At 40.2% G+C, this 25515-nt stretch overlaps 1 protein-coding gene across 3 annotated transcripts in view; it reads left to right on the forward strand.

Annotated features, from left to right (window-relative positions):
- Positions 1-25515, forward strand: part of inpp5f (inositol polyphosphate-5-phosphatase F) — a 207954-nt gene that overhangs the window by 108555 nt on the left and 73884 nt on the right. For 2 of the 3 annotated variants that reach the window (XM_072557453.1, XM_072557454.1), the window contains exons 3-4: positions 10495-10631; positions 22270-22398. In XM_072557453.1, the coding sequence (XP_072413554.1) occupies positions 10495-10631; positions 22270-22398 (266 nt within the window). The remainder of the gene's footprint in view (positions 1-10494; positions 10632-22269; positions 22399-25515) is intronic. The other variant, XM_072557455.1, reaches the window with a different exon arrangement.

The raw sequence follows: 25515 nt of genomic DNA on the forward strand, positions 1-25515 counted from the left end.
GTAGCAGCATTCATGACCACACTGAATTGTATGTACAGGCCTGAGCAGGTCTGCTTGCTGGGCAAGTTAGCTAAGAGTGCTGTAAACTTTAAAAATCTGAACTGTTAATGTTCTGAATATTTCACCAGAAAATGGTTTGCAATGAACAGAGGAAGCAGTCAGACGTCTGCTTTTGTCGTGGGCAGTATGGTGTTTTTGTGTTGAGCTGGGTTGGCTGCTGTCCAGCACAGTCTGTTTTTAGGTCTTTTGTATACTTAATCCACTGACATAGCTGTGTTTGTTCCTTTTCCTCATTGGCAGCAGGCTCAAAGTGACTGGGTCACAGCAACCAGTTCCCATGCTCTCCTCCAATACTCCCCTCGTCTCTCGAACCACAGCGAATCTCCCAGATGTGCGAATGTCACAACGATGACTGTTGTCTCATGGCCTCTGGCAGCCACTGTGAAACTCCCCTTTCCCAGAATGCACCAGGCCCCTGACCCCTTCAAGGTGATGGCCTTAACCATTCAGCTTTCTCAGCTGTCAATCTGACTGGCTGCCCTGTAGGAAATGGTTTTTCACTTCAAATGTAAAACAAAACATTGAGTCATTTCGGTTGAACTGCTCTGCCTTGACCGTATTTAGGGATAACTGGAGCGATGACCTTATTGGAAGGTGTGTCTCTGCTCTGCTCTGTAAATATATAGGTCGCAATCATAAATTCACAGACCAAGAAAATCCAATCTTAGACTAAACAAAAATCTCCTGGCAGCGGTGTGAAGAATTTTAATTAACTGTCAAATGAGGAAGAGATTTATGGGACAGTAAAGCTGGGAGCTGTTGCTGAGATATAGCATTACAATGCTTGTGGTTTCCATGACACTCCAGTCGCTGCTGTTGCTGCATGTTTCCCCTCATTCCATCTTTACAAAACTCAACTCATTAATCCCAGACATTGGTTTATAACCAGAACCACTCAGTCTTGGAAAGACAGGCCTCTCTTCAATTGAGCCGCTCAGGCAGGAAATGTAAATTGACTGATGTTCTGAAGTGAGCACAACCAGGAGCCATTAAATGCACTCACTTGTATAATCGCAGACACCAAAATCTTCCATGAGCTTGCAATGTGCTTTAAGACCTTTTTTTTTAAAAATGCAGCGCAAAGACCCTACTTCATACGTCCCAGATGTAGGAAGCCACACTAATTGAAAGAATTCCAAATTACCACATAAGCTACGAGTTTGTGTCCAGTAATCAGTTTCCAACTAAATGAAGCATCTTTATTATTTAAAATAAAACCTTTTTAAAAGATTCCTATTAATGCCCTTGTGCCAAAAACATGCTATTTGGGAGTATATTTGAAGAGCCGTGTTCAGGCACAGTTAGCAGAAAGGCACCTTGGGTAATAGATTTGATCTGGGGTGAGCCAGTTTTGTGGGCTCGTATTTTCTAAATACATGTAAATGATTGTGGATTCCTAATGTTTACATTGGTAGTAACATGTTGAAAAATTCAGAATATTTTGCAATGGCTTTACTAACTTTGTGTACCACTGCACAGGAAGCACCAGCTGCTGTTTCAGGGCATCAAAAACAACAGGGCCTCCTGCGCGCACAGGCCTACACTGAGGTAATGTATCTGTGCAAACACCGTGCATTCACAGAAAAGAATGGCTTCATAAAATATACATGTGAATGGAAACTCTAACGTGAACCGATTATATTTGCACCTGTAAAAGAAGGTTCCAGAACCAGTAATTGATTCAAACAAGATGCTGCATTACTGTGTAATATTTCCCCGACCCAGGAGTGCTTAATGGCCTGGTGAGGTGCTGATCCACTCAGGACCTTGATAAACAGCAGGATTAAAAGCTGACCCCTTCTGAAGGGAGCCAGTTAATTGAGACACTGCTCTTAACGTTGAGGTGATGAGTCGTCAGTTGGAGGCACTTGTTCTCCTTGGATTTGATTTGATTTGATTTATTGTTGTCACGTGTACCTACATACAATGAAAAGTTTGGTTTTGCATGCAGTACAGCACATTATATTCTTTGCTCTGTTCCATTATCCAATGTTACAGCTGCAGAGAAGGCAAAGAGCGAGATCAATATAAATTTGAGATCCATTCAAAAGTCTAATAATATTGGGGAAGAAGCTGATCTTGAATTATGAATCTTGAACTTCACACCTGAATTAGTGATGGCTGTACCAACTGATGCCTGATAGGGGAGCGGTTGAGGTGAGATAAGTGGCATCTCTTGCGGAAGAGAAGTGAACCTGTTAATGCAAGCTCTTCGTTGGACTATAATCCTTGCCAGACTTGGCACTGATTACAATGGCATCAGTTTTCAATCTTCCAAATTTTCCTCTGCTATCATGCTTGTCATTTCCACTTTTAAACTTTATTTTGACTTACTCATTTGTTTGTCCAACCCAATCTATTTATTTTGGGTTATCCTTGTCCCCTTTCAGTCTTTTGCAGCATTAATGCTGGAGGCCATGGTTAGAATTTTCTTTTTTAGATTTACTTTTCTAATAGCTCAGATGGGTATAGACTTGCAGTATAAAAGGTAGAGTCCAAGCAGGAAGCAATGTGAACTATTGATTAAAAACCTTGATGTTTTGAGGAAGTGAAAGCTAAAGGAAATGTTGAACTTCATACTTGAGATGCTGGGAGAGAAGAGAAGACTGTTAAGTGTTGAAGGCTGCCTTTGTGATACATGAACCCCCTTTTTTACTATTGAAATGATGCACGCAATCTTGGAAAATTAAAATTCAGTAGCAGCATGTTCTGCTTGTTTCTAACCATGTGGGTCATTGTCAGTATTTTTGTATAACACTTCAATCTACTTCTGTGTGCATTCATCAAAGATCAGATTTCAGAGCATAATGCTTCTAGACTCGAATGAAAAATAAAATCGAGTGGAGTGCAAAATGGTCTCTGCCTTGACTGTAATGTGACATTTTTAAAAACCAATTAAATTTGAATATGTACTCTAAGGCATTGCTGTACAGTAACTGTGACTCATGGACTTGACATGAACAGTGTGTTAGGAGATATGCTGTACATTTCTCAAGTCCTGGAGAGGTTCCACCAGCACTCCTCCCACAAGATCCTGGCAATCCAACTTGGTCCAGCAGCAACATATTGACCCATGCTGTTTGAGCTCTGCTGGGTGGACCCCAATGCCCACGTGCCTGAGCCCTTGACCCAGAGCTTTGACATGGCACGTGAGCTTCAGGAGGGCAGATGGGACACCCAACACTGCCTCAGAATAAGTGCAGGACCCTGGGCCCATGACTAGCCCAGTAAAGGGGAAGCACCTGGGCTGGAGGTGTCCACCTAGAGTCTCATCACAAAAGGCAGGTGTTCCACTCTCCAATTCCACAAACCACACTCTGCCCAAATTGTCTGAGACTGTAGGCTGTGCATTGGACTCTTTTTTTTTAAATTATGTGAGAATTCCATTTAAAATGGAAGCAAGAGAAGACCATTTCTATGAAGAGATGCACTTTAATACAGTCATTAAAACAGACCCTTCAGTCCAACCAGTCCATGCCAGTCTATTTACCCTATCCATCAGTTCTGATGTAATGTGATAGTTCTGTTCTTTTACGATAAGCAAATTGTGCAATAACCGTGCCATTTAAATTAATGGAGCTGGAATCACGTTATAGACAATACAGGTACGTAAATTTTGTGTTCCACAAATAAGTCTAAATTCCTCAGTCATGTTTAAGCCGATTCACGTTGAAGAAATGCGTGACATAGCAGAACTTAATGTAATCCAGAAACCCATTCACTGGCTAATCTATTTCACTGAGATACAGGCACTGCCGCAAGAAATGGCCTGTTGCTTCTGAATAGATTGCCAATTGATATATTGTAAGTCATTTTCTGTCGAGTCAAACCATTAAAGGGGGGCACAAAGGAACATTTAAATGATGTGTGTTCCTCTTGGAATTATGTTAATTATAATGAGCTACCTTTTAATTTGGCCAATCAATCAGAAATCTCGCAGTCAAATATGTAAACAGTTGCTTAAACTTTTATGCCCATAGCAACCAAAATAGGACGCCTCAAGTAAGCAAGTTCTTTGGAAGAATGGTCCTCATTCGCGCATAGCTCTGCAGATTTTCCTTCTCTTCGCAAACTCATACACTCTCCCTTGAGGCTGCAGCTGAAACTGCTTTCTTCAACATTTTTTAGACAATTCATATCGGGTCATGGTAATTGTGTGTAAGAATTGTCTTCCTGAATCCCTCTCCTTAGGTTACCTGTCATTTTGCTGGGTGAAAATTTGACCGTTTCTTTACTCTATCAAGTATTATCTTTCTTTATCTCTGTTCAATTTTTGATCCAGGAGAGCAGCCCCAATTCCTCTAATGTCTCCATGTCCCTGATGTTCTCCCTCCCTCCACCCCCCCCCCCCCCCCCCCCCCCCCCAATTACAGTTTCTCTGATGGATCTCCTCTGCACCTTCCTTGAGGCCCTGACAACTCTCCTCATGTCGGGCCCCCAGAATTAATCACCGAACTCCACCTGAGCCTTCCCAGTGATGTGTAAAGTTTTAGGATAATTTCTTGAGCAGCAAGCATTGAGAGATGTAAGCAGGTTTTCATGCTTATTGGTAATTGCTGTATTTAGAGTGCCTAAGCTACCTTTTGAACATTTCACACAGTGCTTTTAACTCTGACCATTTTAGTTTATGATGGTCCTTTCGTGTCAAACCTGCGTGCTAATCATTAATTTACGTCAGTACATCAAGGTAATAGAACAGAATGTAGAATGAGTGTTACAGCTACAGAGAAGGTGCAGAGAAAGATGAACTCTAATTTGAGGGATCCGTTCATAAGTGTGATGATGACGGGGAAGAAAATTCTTCAATTTGCTGTGTTTTCCAACTTTTTTATCTTCCGTGTGACGGGAGAGAGTATATAACTGGGGTGGGAGGGCTGTTTATGTTGGCTGCTTTCCCAAGGCAGCAGGCAGTATCGATTGAGTCAGTGGAAGGAAGGCTAGTTTGCGTGATGGACTGGGCTGTGTTCACAACTCTTAATTTGTTGCAGTTTTGAGCAGTTGCCATACCAAGCTGTGATTAATCTGGATAGGATGTTTTATATGGTGCATCTATGAAAATTATGAAGTGTTATTGTGGGCATACCAAATTTCCTTAGCCTCAAGTTTGTTTTGTGCATTTTCTATGAAAGTTGGATGACCAGTGGGCAATTGCAACCCAACAGCAACAAGGTTAATGTGGACCAAGTTTAAAAACCTCTCAACACCAGGTTACAGCCAAGAGTGTGCTGCTGGAAAAGTACAGTAGGTCAGGCAGCATCTGAGGAGTAGGAGAATTGACATTTTGGATGCAAGCCCCTCAATTAGCATCTGCAGTCCTCACTTTGTCCTAGTTGATTTCAACACCAGGTTATAGTCCAGTAGGTTTATTTGGAATCACTAGCTTTTGGAGTGCTGCTTCATCAATGGTAGTGTCGTGGAGAAAATGTAGAGAATCACCAGAAGACGCAGAGTGTTCTTCAAGAAGCAGGTCTCTTATTTGCAAACAAAAAACCATGACACTCAGAAATCAGATTCTCGAATGCCTGTGAACCTCAGGGTCTGTGATTTTTTTTAAATATCTTTTTTTAATCATGTTCCTGTTAGCTTATCAGCATGTCCAACTATATTAATCAAAGTACCTCACTCTAGCTACACAATAAACCAGTGATGTTAGTTCCCATTATCTCTTTAGTTGTACATTCTACTTAATGTTATTCTCATGTCACAGTTAAATATTTATTATCACCTCTGCTAAAGTAATCTTCCATTCCAGACTAACCTGTCATGATAGATATTTAGCTGTTCAATCAATTACAAGAGTCTCCTGTCTCAAGCTGACTCTACTAACTAATAATTAGATATTAATGTCATATCCAAAATATTTATGGCCCCAGTCTTGTCCTAATGACACTTAACAGGGAAACTAGCTCATCTCGCCACAGTGACTGTTCAGCCTCAACTTTACTCTACTAATTGGTGTAAGAGCATTCCACTATTCTTATCCCATCCTGCCTTCCACAGAACACCGCTTGCCAGTGGTCTTCATGTTTTAACCCTTCCCATGCTTTGATGCTCTTTATTTTCCATAGTAGTTGTCCACTTGGAAGAAGCAGCACTTCAAAAGCTAGTGCCTCCGAATAAACCAGTTAGACTATAGCCTGGTGTGATTTTTAACTTTGTCCACCCCAGCCCAACACCAGCACCTCCACGTCAAGATTCAAGTGGACCTTGATGTGCATTTTAAGCTCAATTTACCAGAAACTATAATCATATTTTTCTTCTCCATTTCTATCTCTATTCCTCCCTCGTAACTTCCTGGATTGCACCAGATTTAAAAATAGGTGAAGCATATTGCGTTGAGTTGAATCAGTCACCTGTTTCATTGCAGTAATGTTAGTGCATTGATCTCTTCAGTGTCTTTCATCAAGCCACAGTCCCTTTGCAACATAAAACAGTGTACAACAAGTACATGATTGCCAAATCTGATTATTTAAAGCTAGTGATAGTTTTATGTTCCCGGAGTTGTCTACAAGTGAGAATAGTAATTCTTACAGAAGGGCATTTGGTTAATTAGCTAATCCTGCTGGACTGCAATTGATATTTGCATAGGAATAGCTGGTAAGTTCTTAACATTTGAAAGTTTGGTGTGATCAGATTGATGTAATTGTTATTCACAGCCTCATTACTGGCTTCCAGCTATGTACATTGAGGTGTATCTTCTATAAACTCATCCATCAGGTTTTTCTATTGAAGTACATAATTAAGGGAAACCAAAATGTGCTTGGTAGCTCCTAGGGTGTGTTCTGTCTAAATTGAATGTGGCTTTTGATAGAAATCTCCATGGCTTCTACTTCAAAGTCTGCCTTCATTTTTGAAGAGATCTATTTGGTCACTCCTTTTGCCTTGTGTTTGTCAGAGAAAAGGGAGCAAAGCTGCTTATCCTTTCCTGATTTAAATTCTTGTCGTCAACCTTGCAAATGTGTTTTGTGCTTTTCACAATGCTTCAGTTTTGCTTATAATGAGGCAGCCTGAAATACTTTTCAATTGTAGTCTTGCCAGGTTCCATTAAAAGTTTGCAATAACTTCCCTACTTTTCACTACTTCCTTTTCAAAAAGAAATGAGTTAACTTTATTTTAAAAGTGGCCTTATTAACATGCTTTGCTTACTTTAGTGATTTGCATAGGTACTGGTCTCTAGCTTCTTTTGAATTCTTACATTCCAGGTGATTTTGGATCTAGTTCTAAAATAGAATGAAATTTTGAAGTTGATTTGTCTCTGTCCCACTCCGGCTGGTGTGCAGCTGAGTTGTTATCTTGAGGACGACCGAGTTTTTTTTTGTCTGTTTCCAACATCTCATTGTTTACTTTTGCCCTCAGCTTTTTCCACGCCATTCCCAATGACTTGTCTCCAGACATTCTAGTCACTAGTAAGGACTTCCAATCCATTGACTTTGATCCTGGTCAGTTTGAGTTTTTGTTTGCAGATATCCTTGTGTCCTAGGTGTGCGTGACCTCTTAGTCTCATGCTGGTGACCGGCTCGCTGCAGGGCAAATGTCTCTGAAACGTGGCCATTATCAATTGGGCAAATGTACTTGAGAGGTGGGTGGGGTCCCTGTCTGTGGGTGTACTTAGAGTTATAGAGATGTACAGCACAGAAACAGACCCTTCAGTCCAACTCATCCATGCTGACCATATCCTAAATTAATACAATCTCACTTGTCAACATTTGGCACACGTCCCTCCAACTCCTTCCTATTCATAAACCCATCAAGATGCCTTTTGAAAGTTGTAATTGTACAAGCTTCCACCACTTCCTCTGGCACCTCATTCCATACACGCACCACCCTCTGCTTGAAAAGGTTTTCCCTTCATATTTGAGCAGTACTGGAAAGCTCTCGTGTCTGTGGATGTTGAACGATGGCAGTAGTGGATGTTCACGTATCCTCCCCATTGGCGTTCACTAACTGAACTTCCTGTACTTTGATATCTCTCATGAAGAACATGTTCTTCTGAGGCAGCAGAAGTGGTAGCACTTGAGTGTCTTGGCTTCTGAGGTTTCATGATGGTAACAGAGGATGCTAAGTACACACGGAGCTTTCTATTTTTGGTTATTTGGCCCACCCTAGATTTCTCCACCTGGATATGGGAACTGCAGCTTTGGTGATGGTGCTGATTTAAAGGAAGGACATGTTACTGATGATTATTCATGCAAGCTATATGAAGTTTTCGATGGCCTCCAGAGAGAGTTGGTAGTTGATGCAATGTGGAGTTTAAGTTATCATTTGTATAGTTGGGCAGCTGCCTGTTTGCTCTGAAGCATAGTTTAGTAGGCGCTCTAGGTTTCTTGCCAACCTGCAGTAAATGCTTGCTTTTATGATGTATTCTGTTCTCTCCATGTCAATGAGAAACTCTTCGATGTTACCATCTTTTTACATTAGTATCATACTTTACTTTAAAAAGCTGTCTTCCACATGCTAAACTGTAGTTAGCAGACATGTGCTATTAGCTTAAAGCAGTCGTAACCAAAACCATAAATAATTATACATGTTCTATGTCAGCTTGTCAGTAAATCTAGATATGATTGATGGTTTGACTTTGTTATTGCAGCACTCGTTGTCAGAGCCCTAGCCAAATAAAAGCGAGAGCTGTTTGCTTTCAATGTGTTGAGCAGAATTAAATAGCTTTTCTCAAACATATAATTTTAATAGCTATCTGGAGGAGCTGTACTTATTCAAAGGTGGAAGGTGAAACCTTAAATCTTATTCCATGAATCTTGGGCAAACCCATGTTTGACTTGGAGGGAATTCAAAACCTTGGCTAAAAGGGTTCAGTCAGGGCAAGGTGCAGCGCCTCTGCTTGGATGCAGAAGATTCAGGATGTTTATGATGATTAAGGGCTTTGCAATAAATAGAGAATCTCTTGCCTTTTGAGAGTCCTGAATCAAGACAGCATGACACTTAAAATTAAAGCTCTGCTATTCAAGGGTGATGCCAAGAAGCACTTTGTCCCTTTGAGTAGAAGAAACCTAGAACTTGCTTTCTCCAAATGAGGTTGGGGCTAAGTTGAAAACTTTTAAATGGAGATTTGATGGGTTTTTGTTCAGTTTGGTTACCATTGTCCCAGATGGCCAGAGAGCTGCTCACTCATTAGAGAATGACGACTGGTGCTGAGTTTAAACTTCTCTGATGTTGAGAAGGTGTGACCTCAGCTGGTGCCGGTGTTAAAGCCATGCTGTTGACTAGGCAAACCAGCTGTCCAGCCAACTGGGTGAACTGAACCCACATCCCCCACTCTTGTTCAGTGAGTGTTGAGGTCACAGACTAAAGTGGTGACCGGTCAGCCCTGATCTAACTGGGTGATTGAACAGACTTGCTAGATTAAATGGCTCGCTTTCTGAACTCTTAATGTCTTTTCCACTGACCATGACCATCACTTCCTCGTGGAGTAGACTAACCAGTTGCCTGTTTAGAAGCAAACTATTATTATGTAAATGTGGATGTACTAATCCTTTGAGATTAAAAGCTAGCATTGTTAGCACCACGTGTTCTCAAAATGACACTGTAACAGGTGCTCCAGCTACTGGGGTAACCAGTTACCTGGAAGCAATAAAACAGATTCAAATTTGGCCAATCAGTTTAAATTATACCCTGAAAAATACTAAATTCCAATCAAATTTGAATTGAATACGTTGACAATCTTAAAATGACACAATCTGATGCTTTGGAATATAACACCCGGGAGAATTGAACAGTTGGGAGGAGAACTGCCACCAGACTAACGGCTGTAAACTGCTAGTCAGAACTGAGGTACCTGTCTAGAGAAGGAGTTGGCAGAGGAAAACCTCAATACTGACCTGGAGAGCCAATCGATGGATGAAGATAAAGCGAAGATTTGGCCACTGGCTGATTTTAAAATTTGAATTTTCCTGTAAGTCTTAATTGAGTGTTTTATTGGACTAGTATTATAGAAGGGACAGTAAAAATAAGTTAGCAAAAGGAGGCAAAAATAGTTGAATTAATTGTTCTCTGTTATATATTAACAAATAATGTTGTTGATTTTTACTTTAAATAGTTTTTGGCCCCTCAAACTTTCACAGATTACTGCATGGGATAAATCTTTTTTGTATTGCTGGTTTAAATTAAGCAGGAGGTTTACCCCGTGTCATAACACTATGTAAGAATATTCTGTCTGTGTTATGATTTACGGCCTTTTAAAGAGTTGAAATTCGTGGTTTAACATATTGAAACACATCTTTCTCTGCTATGCAATAAAATACCATGTTTGCAATCATCCATTTTCTCATTGATCCGATATGACTTAAGACAATTTTAGCACTGCCTATTCTGTATGTACAGTTAGAGGTAGAAGTGGTCATTTTCTTGGATGTGTTTGTCCATCTGGGTAGTGATGTAAGCTTGCTTCCCAGTTTTGACTGACATTGGCTTCCTTTTCAGATTTTGCATGGCAGCTCCTTCTAATCCGACAAAAATCCTTGGTTGGAAAGCTTCCTGAGGATCATGATGTTTACAAAATTACGAAGATAGCAGTGATCCCACTGTCTGAAGCAGAGCCTCAGGATCTGGAATTGGAGGTAATAAAAAGCCTGTATTGAGTCCTGTTTTCGCTTTACCGGCATATGTATTCTTCCTATCTCAACGAGTAAAAGATTTTACAACAAGTTATCTGAGACTATCTGACTTTAAACATGTCAAAATTTTAATTTAAAAACCTGTCAGATGTGACATTAATACTTGGAAATGCAAAACCACATACTTTCAGCAACTGTTTACTTCAAGTACTACACTTAATTTAAGTTTTGTATTGTATTCAAATTTGGGTTCACAAATTAAAGATCCCTTTCAAACCTGATATGACGGCAATGTTGGAACAATGAATAAGAATTTTGCAAAACTTAATCCTGTCCCAATAGTTAGTAGTGTTGAATCACTGGAATATTCTGGTGGATCATTCAAAGTGAAATGTGCTCGGGCAGCCTGGTTGTTTTTGGGTGTAATTTTACAATTCCAAAGCAGTACTCGAATAAAATTTAATCAATATCAGATCCATGCCAATGTGTTCTTCTATTATTGAGATTGTGAAGCATTGGTTGTTAGTTTATCCTGATATTTGCCTTGCTCCATTTCACCTGGGATGTCGACTCTGAACAGATGCTAAGACCAAAACACTTTGATCCCAATCCTGTACTAGCTTGTAAATAAATGCTAGCGAGCCGTTAGATATTTTGTTTCATTTCATAAGTAACATGAGGCATTGAACACGGAATAGTTAATCAGTGGTATCCTTGCATCTCCTATTTTGTGCTAAATCTCTGCACAAGGGGAGGCAATGGCATAGTGATATTATTGCTGGATTGTTAATCGAAAGATGCGGGTAATGTTCTGGGGGGGTCCAGGTTTAAATCCTGCAGATGGTGGAATTTGAATTTTAAAATGAATTCAGAGTGTACTGACCTTTAATCCATTTGCTGACTGTTGGGGGTAAAACCCATCTGGTCCTTGAAAGGAAGGAAATCCTTACCTGGTCTGGCCGACATGTGAACCCAAGACTCTTCACTGCCCTCTGGGCAATTAGGAATGAGCAATAAATGAGACATTCAGAGCTGTGAATGAAGTTTTAAAAAAAAAATCGAAATTTTAGATTGTCAGCTGTCTTTTGATTTGTGGTTATTTAACAAATGGGTTTTGCAGCAAACTAACCGCTACTCGATTGGTATTTTTGAATATGGACTCTTGTGGAAATAAAAGTGCCATCTTGTGTGCTACTTGTATTTCTGGTAGATCACAATCCAGAATGATTCATAGGCCATGGGAGGTGTATGCATTTGGCTGTTTTATTTTCCTGTATTGAAGATTTGGATGAGTTGTTTTGCAGTAATATCTGGACCTGACTACATTAATTCCATTTATAGAATGGGGGAATTAAAGTTAGGTGGCTTTGAAATGTCTACTTATAAGCAGAATAAAGGAAAAGGCAAAGGATTTGGAAAACATGTAAATCATATGTACAAGGATAAGGAGTAATGGGACTGAAACTTTACACTTTTGTGATGAAAAGCACATGATGCACCCAATTGTCATCCTTTGATCACCAGTTCCCATGTGAATATTGATAATACAAATGAAGTGACTTTGCCAGAACAAATGAGTGAGAGATAGCTTGGATGTTGAGAGAGCCAGGCCTTGAAGGGCTTTGCCAAGTTTCAAACTCAAACGGATGTTCTAAAATGTGGCAGACCAAAGAGATTTGGTTTTTTTTTTCCCTGTACTATTGCCTTGAAACTGCGAAGTGTTTTTCTTTCAATCATGAGAAAATGAGTTCCACGAACCTTTTTTATCTGGTCAACCAATTTAGCTTTTCATAGTTTTCTTTGAGGTGTCCAAAAGTAATTTTGTATTGGAAAGTTTTTTTCTTGATTTTTAAGCAGGGCAATGGAGCTAACACTATTGTTGGAATGATGGACATTTATTCCTGTCAACCGATAAGATTCTTTCAGTTTCTAAGCAATATCTTACCACTTTAAAACTGTCAAGGTAGTATTTTTGTGACTTGCTGTTTTGAGCGTGCTGTGAACAGAAAATTTCTTTGTTTAACCTCACTAGATCTTGACCAGCAGAGATAGCAGCAGATTGATTGACATATCCTTTCAAAGCTTTCAGTTAGTACTGTTGACATTATCAAGTTTTCTATCAATTTGTGAAAGCATACTATTCAATTTTCTAACTTTTTGATCAAATCAATCTTCTGTTTCCTCTGCTTTTAAGAGTTAACATTGAAGGCCTGAACTTAAGCCATGTCCCAGACACACTGAAGACAAAAGCAATTTGAAAAGACCTTCAGTTCATACAATAGGCAAGGTGACGAGTTGTGTTGTTATGAGATGCATTCCTGGAAAACTATGGAAGCTGAAATTGTACTTCCCTTAGGCTTCAAGCTGACAAGCTCAGGGCATCTTGTGCTATGCAATTGCAAGAGCTCAGATTTCCCATGTTTTCTTTGCAGTATTTTACTCGGCATGTAAGCCCATTCACTTACAAAATAGTAATTCCAACATGGATGTGTTGTAATCATGCACTTTTTTGTTTTTAATGTAAAAACCTTTTACATGAGGCTCAATGTAGAAATTTATTTTTCTTAAGATATCGGACACATTTAGACAGTCCCTCGCCCTTTAAAGTAAGTTATTGCTTTTAAGCAATTGTTTGTGTTGAAATGCTTTTCTCTGTATCTTACAAGCTGTGATGAGGTGCAAAATACTGAAGTGTGATTATTTCTTTATTTGTACTTGTCACTGCATGAAGTTTAACATAGGTATGAATTCAACTTAATCTATTGGTTGGGGGCACTTTTTTTGTAAATGTTGAAATTTCCTCCCACTGTTTCTTCTTTGAAACTTGCTGTGTTAAACAGGGTAGATACAGACTCGCTGATGTTTGCTGAATGGCGTGCCTTTGAAAATGGGCCAGTGTATTGCTGTGTAATTTTCCCTGGCCTCTGCTGAAAGTGCCTGGTCTTTGTTCGGAAGCCCTCTGCATCCAGCGTTGAGGAGTCAGAGTGGGGGAAAGTCAGTCCCATCACTGAATAGATTACAGTATTAATAGGTAGTAATGATGCAGAAAAGAAGTTAGTTCATTATGATATATGAGGAATTTCTTCAAAGATTTGTCGATCTTTGCAGTTCTCCATCCCCTAGAGAGCTATGGGTCCAGTTGTCATATATATCATGTAAGAATTTGAAGAGCTTTTGGTGATAAAGGATGTATAAGATGTACTTAGTGAGCAAGTATATCTGAAACAAAGAATAGCTATCATATGGAACGATGCAGCAATTTCAACGGGTCAAATGGTACAATCCTGCATGTTTCCTGTGTTCCCCTCGTTGAGTCACTATGCTGCCCCCTGCTAATTATTGATGTCTTGTTTTTAATCCTGTCCATTAACTGTCCTGTTAATTCAGGGTTCCTGCATAAATCCGAAATGTTTTTAGCCAAATTTTGGTTCTCGTTTCTTGAAGGTAATTGTTTTGTACTTGGAAATAAGCTTAGAAATTCTAGAATGAGGAGATATTGAACAATGCTAAATTTGATGGTATCATGCCACATGATCAAACTGTTTGAGTTCATCCAACTGGAGCTGAACACCCTAGTTCATTTTGCAGTGGCAGTTTAGTCAGCAGTCTCTCTTTTGCAATCACCTTTTTAACCACAAAGGGGATGTTATGTTTTCCTGGATTGATCTATCTTTGATTCATTGAGTAACTTCAGTAAGACACAGCCTGTTTAGGGTTAGGACTGTTCTGTTTGAAGTGAATTAACAGGCATTTCTTTGTGATATTCTAATGTATGCCTTACTCAAGTATTGCATGGGAGTAATGGAGGGCACTAATGCTATCCATTCAGGTTTAGAAGCTCTCCCTTTGTATTGATTAACTTCGCTCATTTTACATTTTAATTAAGATCAATGGAAGTTGAATCGGGCAACTATGAAATCAACCAGAAATACTGACTCCTCTTGTATGCAGACCTCTCCTTGACCGTGTCTAATTAATTGCATAAGACAGCCAGGGAATAAAAGCATGATCTTTAGGCTAGAATGATGGCACATTTGAATTAATTAGAAGAATAGTCGTGCCCAGTTTGTTGCTTTGGGTGAATGGGATTTCAAAATTATAATTGGATCGTATTGATTTCATCTGACTTCTGCTTAATGGTATGGCAGTCTTGTTTTGGAATATCGAATTATGTACCATGGCAGGATCTCAGGAGGGCTTCTGATAATGAATGCTACTTCAACACAGGTCTTGAATGACTTTATGAAAACTTGGAGAACTGTTGTTTAGTATCCAGCTGAAGCCTCTGAGGCAGAGGAGCTCAGACAGTGAGTGTGCAAGAATGGGGTGTGTCTTTACGACATGGTTGTTAGAGTGGAAATAATTGAATATGTCTCCAGCAATCTCACCTGGAGACTGACGTAGTGTAAATGATGAGAATTGATTTTCTACAAGGTTTCTGATTTGTCTCAGGTTATGGAGACCTTTGTCTTTTGTAGACATTACTTCACTGTTTGCCATAAAATACACTGTTTCTCCACAAAGTACCACCCTCCCAGCAGTTGGTGAACCAGCAGTGGTTTAGTGTGGATGTTTTGAATTGATGTTTAGGAATGAGAGAATTTTTGTCAAAATGAAGAATCACTCTGGCATTTTGGATGGTTCTAACTGTTGAATGGTGAGGGTTCAGACTTTAGTGCATCTTATCCTTTGTTTTGTAGCTAGTTCATAGGGTCTAATTTTGCTCAAGTACTTGAAAGGTATTGGGGTAAGTGTAGTTTAAACTAGCTCTTTCACAATGTCCTTGATGTCCACTTTTTGTCTTTGTTGCATCATCAGCAAACCTCATGCTTTCTGTTTTGGGTGTGAATAGTGACGCATTATTGACTCCGTGTAAAAGTGGCGTCAATAGTTGGATCCTGAAGAGGGATCCTGACCCTACAATGTAGAGCTGAAAGCTTGAAGTGTTAATAACTATTCTGTATGTGGCAGCACCTGGAGGTTTCCCTTCCTTCCTCTTTTGAAAAGTGGAGTTGGTCTTGGTTTATGCTGGAACATAATCCTTGGGTTTTCAATCATTTTTATTTTCTATTATGCTGATATGTTTCCTCAGTGAGCTGATATTAAACACCATGCAATCACTGGTTTAATAAGGATTTTTATAATGGTAATGGGTGCACTTAAAGTAAATGCCTTTCAGGGAAATAAGTTGCTGTATTAATAAACAGCAATGTGGAAAGTTGCCCAGGTATGTCCCTGTTCACAAAGAAGAAAACTGAACAAATTCAACCTATCCAACTGCTGCCCTGTCAGTCTATTCTTGAGCATCAATGTGGTGAAAGAGATTGAAAGTTAGCAAGTGGCAACCACTCAGCAAAATCCTCACTATCCGTTTGGGTTCCACCAGAGCAACTCTCCTCCTGACCTCAAGACTTGGTTTAAATAAGGACATGAGAGAGAATTCCAGAGGTGAGATGACCTACTGCAGTACGAAGGAACTCCCAGCAATATTGAAGTCAACACCAATCAGGAGAAAAGCTCTCCTCAGGTTGCAGTCATCCTGAACATAAAGGAAGATGGTGGTTGTTGGTGATCAGCCATGATACATCAGGATTATGTACAAGTTCCTCAGGTTACTGTCCTAGACCCAACCATCTGCAGCTGCTGCATTAATGACCTTGTTTTCAGTATAAAACCAGAGGTCGGGAAGTTTGGTGATTGTGCTATGTTGAACACCATTTTACAGCTGTTCAGATTCTGATGCAGTCCATGTCCATGCATAGCAAGACCTGTTCAATCCTTAAAGCTGCCAGGCATTATCCATCTTCAATGGAAGCATCTGACAATAGCCATTTGATATTCCATGGCAACTTTGAATCCTCCACTATCGGCATCCTGGGGTTGCCATTGAATAGAAACTGAACTGGACCAACCATATTAATGCTGTGATGACTAGAGAGCACAGAATCCTGCAGCAATTAACCTGCCTCTTGATTGACCAAGGATTGCTGCAGTATTCAAAAGGAAGGCACTCATTGTAAGCATTGTTTACACAGCTGCTTGTTAAAGCTGCAACTGAAGTATTTGTAGATCAGCTGGAGCTGAATGGTTGCCAGATTAATTGGTTTTGCATGACAGAGGCTTTTTGGCCCATCATTTCTGCACCAGCCATGAAGCATTCAATTGTTCTAATACCATTTTCTAGCTTTGACCAATGGCCTTGTGTAGAAATGCAGCTTTGATTGGCAACAGGAAGCTCTATGAACTAGACTAGTCATTGATGACCAAGTCCTTCTGCCTAACCACAATTGTCATTGGTTGTTGCGTGGCTGAACAGTGTGAGGTCAAAAAGTGTGGTGCCGGAAAAGCACAACAGGCCAGGCAGCATCCGAGGAGCAGGAGAATCGACGTTTCAAGCATAGCCCTTCATCAGAAATGGGTGCACTTAATGTAAATGCCTTTCAGGAAATGTAAATTGCTGTATTACTAAACAGCAATGTGGAAAACACCCATTGAAGAGAATAAAAGTAGTAGGAATATACTTTAAGAGGGAAATCAGGAGGATAAAAAGGGGACATGAGATAACTTTGGCAAATAGAGTTAAGGAGAATCCAAATACATTAAGGACAAAAGGGTAGCTAGGGAGAGAATAGGGCACCTTAAAGATCAGCAAGGCCACAGGCGTGATGAACTGCAGGAGATGGGGTAGATATTTTGCATCAATTATTAATATGGATAGGCTAGGAGTATAGAGAATGTGGGGAAAGACAGTGGCATCTTGGAAAAAATGTCCATATTACAGAGGTGGTGGTACATAAGTGGATGAATCCATGGGACCTGATCTGGTGTACCTGAGAACTCAGGGCAGTTAGGGAAATGATTGCTGGGCCCCTGAGATACTTATATTGTCGATAGCCACAGGTGGGGTGCTGGAAGACTAGAGGTTGGCTAATGTGGTGCCACTACTTGAGAGAGGTTGTAAGGAAAAGCCAGGAAACTACAGACCGGTGAGCCTGACTTCAGTGGTCGGCAAGTTATTGGAGGGAATCCTGACCGACAGGATTTACAGGTGTTTGGAAAAGCAAGGACTGATTAGGGATAGTCGGCCTGGCTGTGTGGGGGAAATAGTGTCTCCTTCTCTCTCTCTTCCTCCTTCCCATCCCCCAACCCCTGTTTTGCATTTTTTTTGAGGAAGTAACAGAGGATTAATTAGGGCAGAGTGGTGGATGTGATCTATATGGACTTCAGTAAGGTGTTCAACAAGGCTTCTCGTGCAAGACTGGTTAGCAAAGTTAGATCACATAGAATATAGGGAGCGCTAGACATTTGGCTCAAAGGTAGAAGACAGGGGTTGCTTTTCAGACTAGAGGCCTGTGACCAGTGGTGTGCCATAAGGAACCAAACATTGCACTCCTCATCCGTCCTTTCATGTGTGTCTGAGAAAGGGAGTTCATAAGGGATTAGAGTTTTAATGAAGCTAAAAGTTAAGTTTTAATGAAGTTATATGCTGATGGTTCATAATTGTTTAGCTGTAGTTAAAGTCTAATTACTGTAATAAGTAGTAATTCTTCAGTAGAAAAAAGTTGTTTGTGCTTTGTTGACCTGGTTCGAAAAGAAAGTTAAATTTGGAGGTTTTCAAAACAACTTTAACATTGGTGATGGCTCCAGGAATAGCAGGGCCTGATTTCCAGCACGCTATCCCAGTGAGGGGTAACAAATGGAGTTACTCTCATTTGCTTTGTGGAGCTCAAACAACACTTGAGCTTGAGACCATTTGGGACACAGCTGCTTGATTGGTAGCCCATTTGACACGTCACCCCCTCACCACCTTCACTCCATTTTAGGGATGGGCAATGAATACTAGTGAGACTCTCAGCCATGGAAAGAAGCAGTCTCTGACATGTGCCAACACTGACTGCTGGACCACACCTCTTTGAACTCTCCTCTGATCCAAGCAATCACGCAGCACCCCTAACACGGTGGCATAGTGGTTAGCACTGCTGCCTCACAGCGCTAGAGTCCTGGGTTCAATTCCCGCCTCAGGCGACTGACTGTGTGGAGTTTGCACGTTCTCCCCGTGTCTGCGTGGGTTTCCTCCGGGTGCTCCGGTTTCCTCCCACAGTCCAAAGATGTGCAGGTCAGGTGAATTGGCCATGCTAAATTGCCCGTAGTGTTAGGTAAGGGGTAAATGTAGGGGTATGGGTGGGTTGCACTTCAGCAGGGCGGTGTGGACTTGTTGGGCCGAAGGGCCTGTTTCCACACTGTAAGTAATCTAATCTAACCTGTTAGGTCACTTGGTTTTGTGGCAGTGGTCCAGCTCCTAACACCGTGCACCTGACTCGTCTCTAACAAGCTGCCTATGAGCCTGTTTTTACAAAATATTCTGAAAATCCTTCTACGATGTCTAATGCATTCCCTGTGTGCCAATGCTCACTTATGTTTTTAAAAAAACCTCTAAATTTACCGAGTGAAACTGATGCAGTTTCCATGCCCCTCTGATGTGGTCTTGATGCATTTGAAGAGTTTGCTTGTGAGGTTGGACTGGCCTTTCTGCTGTTTGAGTTGATCTTTAACTTTATTGGCAATGAGTCGGTGTTCTCTAATTCACTTGGCCTCTACATATTATGTTGTCTACAAGCCAATTTACGTTTAAATAATGTTTACTGGCAGCATGATCAGATTGGAACAGGATGCAAGATTGTGAAACTTGATAGCAGCAAAGTTAATTGTGTTTATAGGTAGTACACAGAATGTCATTTTGTAAAGCACCAAATGTGCTTTCAGTTCCAAAATTGAGAGCATCCAGTGAAAATGTTTCATTTTATGATTTACTAGGTGGTGAAGCAGCAAGTTGTCCTTTTTGTGTGGAAAAGAAACAATTGTAAAGAAACCTGGGGTGGGTGGGGCTGTGATGGGAGAATCTGTCAGGGTTTAGAGGGATGTTGGGAACTTTCAGTTGTTGAGAGAGATTAGCACAAAATTCCAGTTCACTTTTTTCAGGATCACCAGTGCTTCAGCTAAAATATCTAGATCTGTGTTCTGGAAGGTGTGGAAAAACAATTGAACGTTGCTCTAATATATTTGAAAAAGGTCTTTGTACTTGCTAAATTACTGACTTTTGTAGCAAAAAGTCATTTTTCCATTTTATTTCCAATAAACCACCTTGGGGTAGTAAGTGGTTTAACACATTGACATCACAAGATGTGTAAGTTAAGTATCTCATCTCGACATGAATATCAATTTAGAAACCTAGGTTCAATGTTGTTAACACTCAAATTGTTTCAGAGCTCTGTGTACTGAGGGTGGGGGTGTAAGGGCTTTATATTTGAAATGGTTGCAAGTTATAATCTGCCCTGCTCCATTTTGCATGGAAACAAATTTGATTGTTGGTTTTAGTCTGAGTGAAGGTTATCTTTGTAAAAAAAACACAAGAGTAAACCCTTCTCTACAGATAAATACAAAGGAATTGCTATGCATTGTCCACTTTATAACTTAAGTACAGTAGCTTAGTCATTTTTTTTTTAGTAGGTTAAAAACCCAAAGGGTGAGCGTTTAGATCCCTGATCGTATCTGGGATTCACTGTAAGGGTAAACTTTGGAGATTAAAAACCAACATTGTGGAAGTGACAATGAAGAAGTTGAAAGAACAGCTGGTTCATTCAGGTCATGTTTACCTCACCTTGTTGGTGATTTCATCTCTGCAGCAGCGTGGCTGATTCTTCCTCCCTGTAGTGACCTTGCAAAGTGTGCTGTTATCAGGAATGTTCGGAATGTGTCTTCAAATGCTGGCCTCGCCAGTGATTCCTGCACTCCAAAGAAGTTGGGGAAAAATACATGGCTAACAAAAACCGTTTCAGACTGTTTTGGAAGAATGGTAGTCTTGTTCTGAGGTAGATATTTAGGTTAACAAGGGACCTTGGCAGCTTGCTTGAGATGAGAATGGTTTGCCATTTTATTGGGGTAAGATTTATTTTAGTAAGGTAGAATGAGTACCAGCCAATGACTTGCAATTTTTACCAAAAGGACGTTTACTGTTATTGTAAAAACAGAATTGCGCAACGAAATCTGCACCTACCTGCATTATAATCTCAAAGTTGGTAAATGAAAGACTAGTGAAGTGATTTGTTAATGAACTATAGTTTTGCTTAGAGTTGTTTCATATTCCATGTGGATATCTGGTTCAATCATGTTTAATCTTTTTGCCCTCATTTCTCTTGTCATGAATCACTTTTTAAGAAGGGGGTTGATATTTGACTGGGTTGAACAAATACGAATTATTCTGCGATTTTTGGCACAACTGGCCACGAGAACAGCCACCTTTCCTGGATGGGGACCATCGTCTCATGCTTGTATTGATTATAGGTCAGTAGTACTTGCTCACTGCATAAAGCTTCCCAGATGTCGTGAAGTGCTTGCACCAATTGTTGTCATGCTATTTCTCAAGTAGTGAACCATTACCTTATAGTTGTACCTTTAACAATTTGAGCTATTCTGCAAATGGGACAGCAATGTTGGAACATAAAGTTGATTGACCATGTTCAAATGATGAAATCAAAACACTTCTCGTACCCTGGCTGCTGTTTCTGACTCACTAGTTTAAGGTTATTTACTGGAAATTGTGATTTTCACTCTTCAGGACTGGAGTTGAATTTTCTGAAATCTGTGAAATTGTTCAGAAAGGCAAAAGAGCAATATTGATGTTGACTGGATATTGGATGTATGCTGAAGATTTTGCTATTGTCCAGTGTATATTAGCTGAGAGGAAAGGAAAAAATGGTAGCTCTATTTGTTCCTTTATTTAATCAAATTGATTTGCAGTGAATTTTGCAAGTATTTCTTAAGCCTGAATTCCTATAGGAGGAGGAGTAAATTCAAATGGAAGATTTTTAGATTAGATTCCCTACAGTGTGGAAACGGGCCCTTCGGCCCAATAAGTCCACACTGACCCTCCGAAGAGCAACACCCATTCCCCTACATTTACTCCTGACTAATGCACCTAACACTATGAGCAATTTAGCATGACCAATTCATCTAAACTGCACTTCTTTGAACTGTGTGAGGAAACTGGAGCACCCAGGGCAAACACCCCACAGACGTGTGCCCGAGGCAGGAGTTGAACCCAGGTCCCAGCGTTGAGGCAGCAGTGCTAACCACTGGACCACCGTGCCTGCCTTATTTGGATATAGATATTTTTAATCACTCTATTCAGATGTTATTACCCATCTCTGGAGCCAGTGGGACTTCAACCCAGGCCTCCTAATCCAGAGATAGGGAAGTTCCCACTGAATCATGAGCCCCTTTACATAGATACGTTCTGTCCAAATTGTGGTATTTGAGGTTAATTCAATTGGTTGAGGTTAAGTGAACTGCAATGAGCCATGTGAGGTTTGTGATTGAAAATTGGAGGTCAGGTTGTGATCAGGTTCTTGTATTCTGCTGTTATTAACTTGTCACATCTAGACACATTGGGATTAGAAAGGGAGAGATGAGGATGTCTGTGCACATAACACTCATTTTCAGAGCTGTATCAAGTAACGCAGCACAAAAGATCGCAGTGTAGTCTCATCAGAACCCTGTCAGATTGCATTGATTCTCAAGAGCTTCAGCAAGTGTCATAAAGAACAAAGATGATTGATTAATGTTTCCTCTTGATTTTCTCTAGCTGTGCAGGAAGCATCACTTTGGTATAAACAAGACTGAGAAGATTACCCAGTCTCCAGATGATTCTAAGTTTTTGCTGAAGACTTTGAGCCAGATTAAGTGCAATGTGGCTGCTCCAATCAAGAAGAAGGTGAGTCTGTGTTTGATTGAAGACTTTGAAGGCATTAACCTGGCACAATACCAGGGTTTCTTTAAAAAAAAGCACTTGGATGAATTCCAGGCAGATTGACTTCTAGAGTATTTGTCAGAAAACTCCAGTGGTGTGGGACTGATCTGGCCTTGTCTGAATAGATTTAATGGGTGGTTAGCAATTATAATCTTGTACAGTGAAAGATAACTATTGTGACAACTTTTAAAAGCTAAATTTTTAACTGGTCTCTCCAATATTCTGAACACTTCTATTAATAATGTCACTAATATGTGGAACTATTCTACCTTGTTTGTTTAACAGATTCTGTAATGAAAAGATGGCCAAATGATACAAGTTGTTATTTGGATGTACTTGGTTTCAAATTGTAGTATTCATTACATTGTGTTAAGTGAGGGGGGTTGGAAATTTAGAAATGGATGTGTACGTGGATTCAAGTTGTAGCTCTTTTTAACAGAAGGTGTTGTCATTGTTGAGTTGATGGTCTTCCGCAAAAGCTGTGATCTTTAATATTGTAGCATTGATTCTGTCCACCAGTGGTGCTAGCAGCCTTGAATTCCTGGCTGCAAGCCCAGCAGCGCAGTTCAGATCAATCTTAGTAGATCTATTTTAAACTGTAACTGGTGCTTCACTTGTCATGTGAATTGCTGAGCTTGGCTGTACTGTCGGAGGGAAAATGCTGAGCAGAGACTGATCACTCCTTGCAGGGAAAGAGTGAAAATTCCAGAGGGATCCATAATTGAGCTCTGCAACCAATTTTTTAAAAATGAGGCAGCAAAACAATTGATCTTCCTGGCCACTGACCTCAGTAAATTGGCCAACTTTTTTTTTGCTGTTGCTAGCTTTGTGACATTCTGCTGATAGCACCAGTGTTCAGCAAAATGTACAAGGCATCTCTTTCTGCACTGCCAGTTGATGAACGTTATTAACACAAGCCCTGCAGCGTTGTAACTGCTCTTCTATTGAACTAAAGAATGAGCAGTTGCAGAAGACTTCCTTTTTTTAAAAAAAAAGTAAATTATAATTTTAACGTGTGGAATATTTTAATTGAGCTTGAGTTTCTTCTTGTTTTGAAGAAACTGGAACTGGCTGGAAAGATTAGATGTTGAATTGATTGCTTGCTAGGCTTTACATTGGGGGTTGGGGAAAGAGCAAGGAAGTGTCAGGTTCCATCTCCTTGACTAGCTGTCGGCTGTGACTCTGGTTGCATGCTTGCCTGTAATTAAAGTCCCACTCCAAGGCTTGAAGAAAAACATTCAACTTAGAGCAAAAGCTGCATGATTTGAAGGTGCCATCCTCACCTGAAATGTTAAACTGCACCCCTCCCCATCTACTCGTTTGGGTATAATAGTTTCCAGTGGTTTTTTTTTTGAAGAGCCAAAGGGGCTTTATCCTGTGTGTCCTGGCAAGCATCTGCCCCTCAAATCTCTATCAGATAAAGTGAATTATCTGGCCATGATCATGCTCCTGTATATGGAGGTCTGCTGTATGCAACTAGGCTGTTGTGTTTACTACGTTACAGTAGCCACTGTATTTCATGGGGTGTGCAGTGTTTAAAGACATCTGGGTGCTGGTGAAAGTCATTCTGTAAATGTGTGTCTGTCCTTTCATTAATTACACAATGGCGCTCAATTACACAGCTATAGGTAAACTACAGTGACAGATCATTCTTGTACACGAGATAGCTGAGGGTTTCAAATGAAGCTGAGGCACTCTATTCTTAGAAACAGCAAAGGAGCCTTGGGCAGCCAGCAGAATCTCTATGTAAATTTATGGATATGTGTTCTGACTTATGAATGTGTTGCTATGACTGCTCGCCAAATAGAGATGTGAAAATATTTCCCATCGAACCTACCAAACAAGTTATGCAAGTAAATTTTACTTGGCAATCATGTTACTTAGTTTTGAAGGTAATATGAAGTAAAAGACACAGCTAAATTATTTGGTCACTAATTCACACAGCTTTGAAGTTTTGTGATTTTTCTGGCTGCCAAGAGCATGGTTTGTCTTTTGCATTGGGTCTTGCTGCTATTTCTATCACTCGAATGGGTAATTGCATCCATTGGCAAATGTTGAGATCAAGCTTTTGCCATGTGGTAATCGTGCGCATTAACTATTGTCTCTAATGATGCCACAGTACGATGTAGTGATGTCAACATTCTTATTTAGAGTCTGACCAAACCGACACACATTTTATGCACACACTTTCCCTTTTTACTGCTTTTTTAAAAAATTGGGCAAGCAGTTTAATTGTAAGTGTTGGAGCTGAATATAATTTGGTATTGAATACACGGGCATGACTGGCTAATTGGAATTCTAGGAGCTGGCTCCTGCTGCTTGTGATGCTAATTCCGATGTTCACTTACAGATTTATAGATCCCTCTGAGTCTGGATCTGCATATATTAATAGCAAAGATGAGAATAAGGGAGCTGGTGTTGGCAATATAGTAGAAGGGGCTGCCTGGCCACTATGCTGATAACAAGAAATGTATTAAAACTGCACCTTAATACCTATTGAATGCTTCCTCTGGCAAGGCATCATTTAGCTTTCTTGACCAAGGCTGTGCAGTGTCTTTCTGTTTTAAAATGCATGTTATTATGATACATTGATTTATTGGGTAATGAAACCAGATATTTTGAAGGTGTTTGTGTGAGAGACTGGGAGGTCTCATGCAGTGAGTTCTATAATTTATAGACATTTAAGTTTTTTTATTGTGTGATCTATTTATATTGTTCAGAAAGTGATTTGATGCTCTGATTTTGTTTTTGTTATTAGCAATTCACAGTTGGGTAAGTCAATGGACAGATGGAGGTGGTGCTAGATGTCTGTTCCATAACACTAACCTGCTGCTTAATCCAGTTATGATGTTGCTCTTTGAAGGCTTCTACTGCATTCTTTCTTGACAGGGTTCAGAAAAGGTCTACAAGAATGTTGCCAGGAAGAGGTTGAATAGGCTAGGGCTATTTTCCTTGGAGCGGTAGAGACTGAGGGGGTGACCTTTATCGAGGTTTAAAAGATCATGAGGGGCATGAATAGGATAAATAGACAAAGTCTTTTCCCTGAGATGGGGGAGTCCAGAACTATAAGGCATAGGTTGA

The sequence above is a fragment of the Chiloscyllium punctatum genome, chromosome 38, assembly GCF_047496795.1.
Source record: "Chiloscyllium punctatum isolate Juve2018m chromosome 38, sChiPun1.3, whole genome shotgun sequence".
Taxonomy (NCBI): domain Eukaryota; kingdom Metazoa; phylum Chordata; class Chondrichthyes; order Orectolobiformes; family Hemiscylliidae; genus Chiloscyllium; species Chiloscyllium punctatum.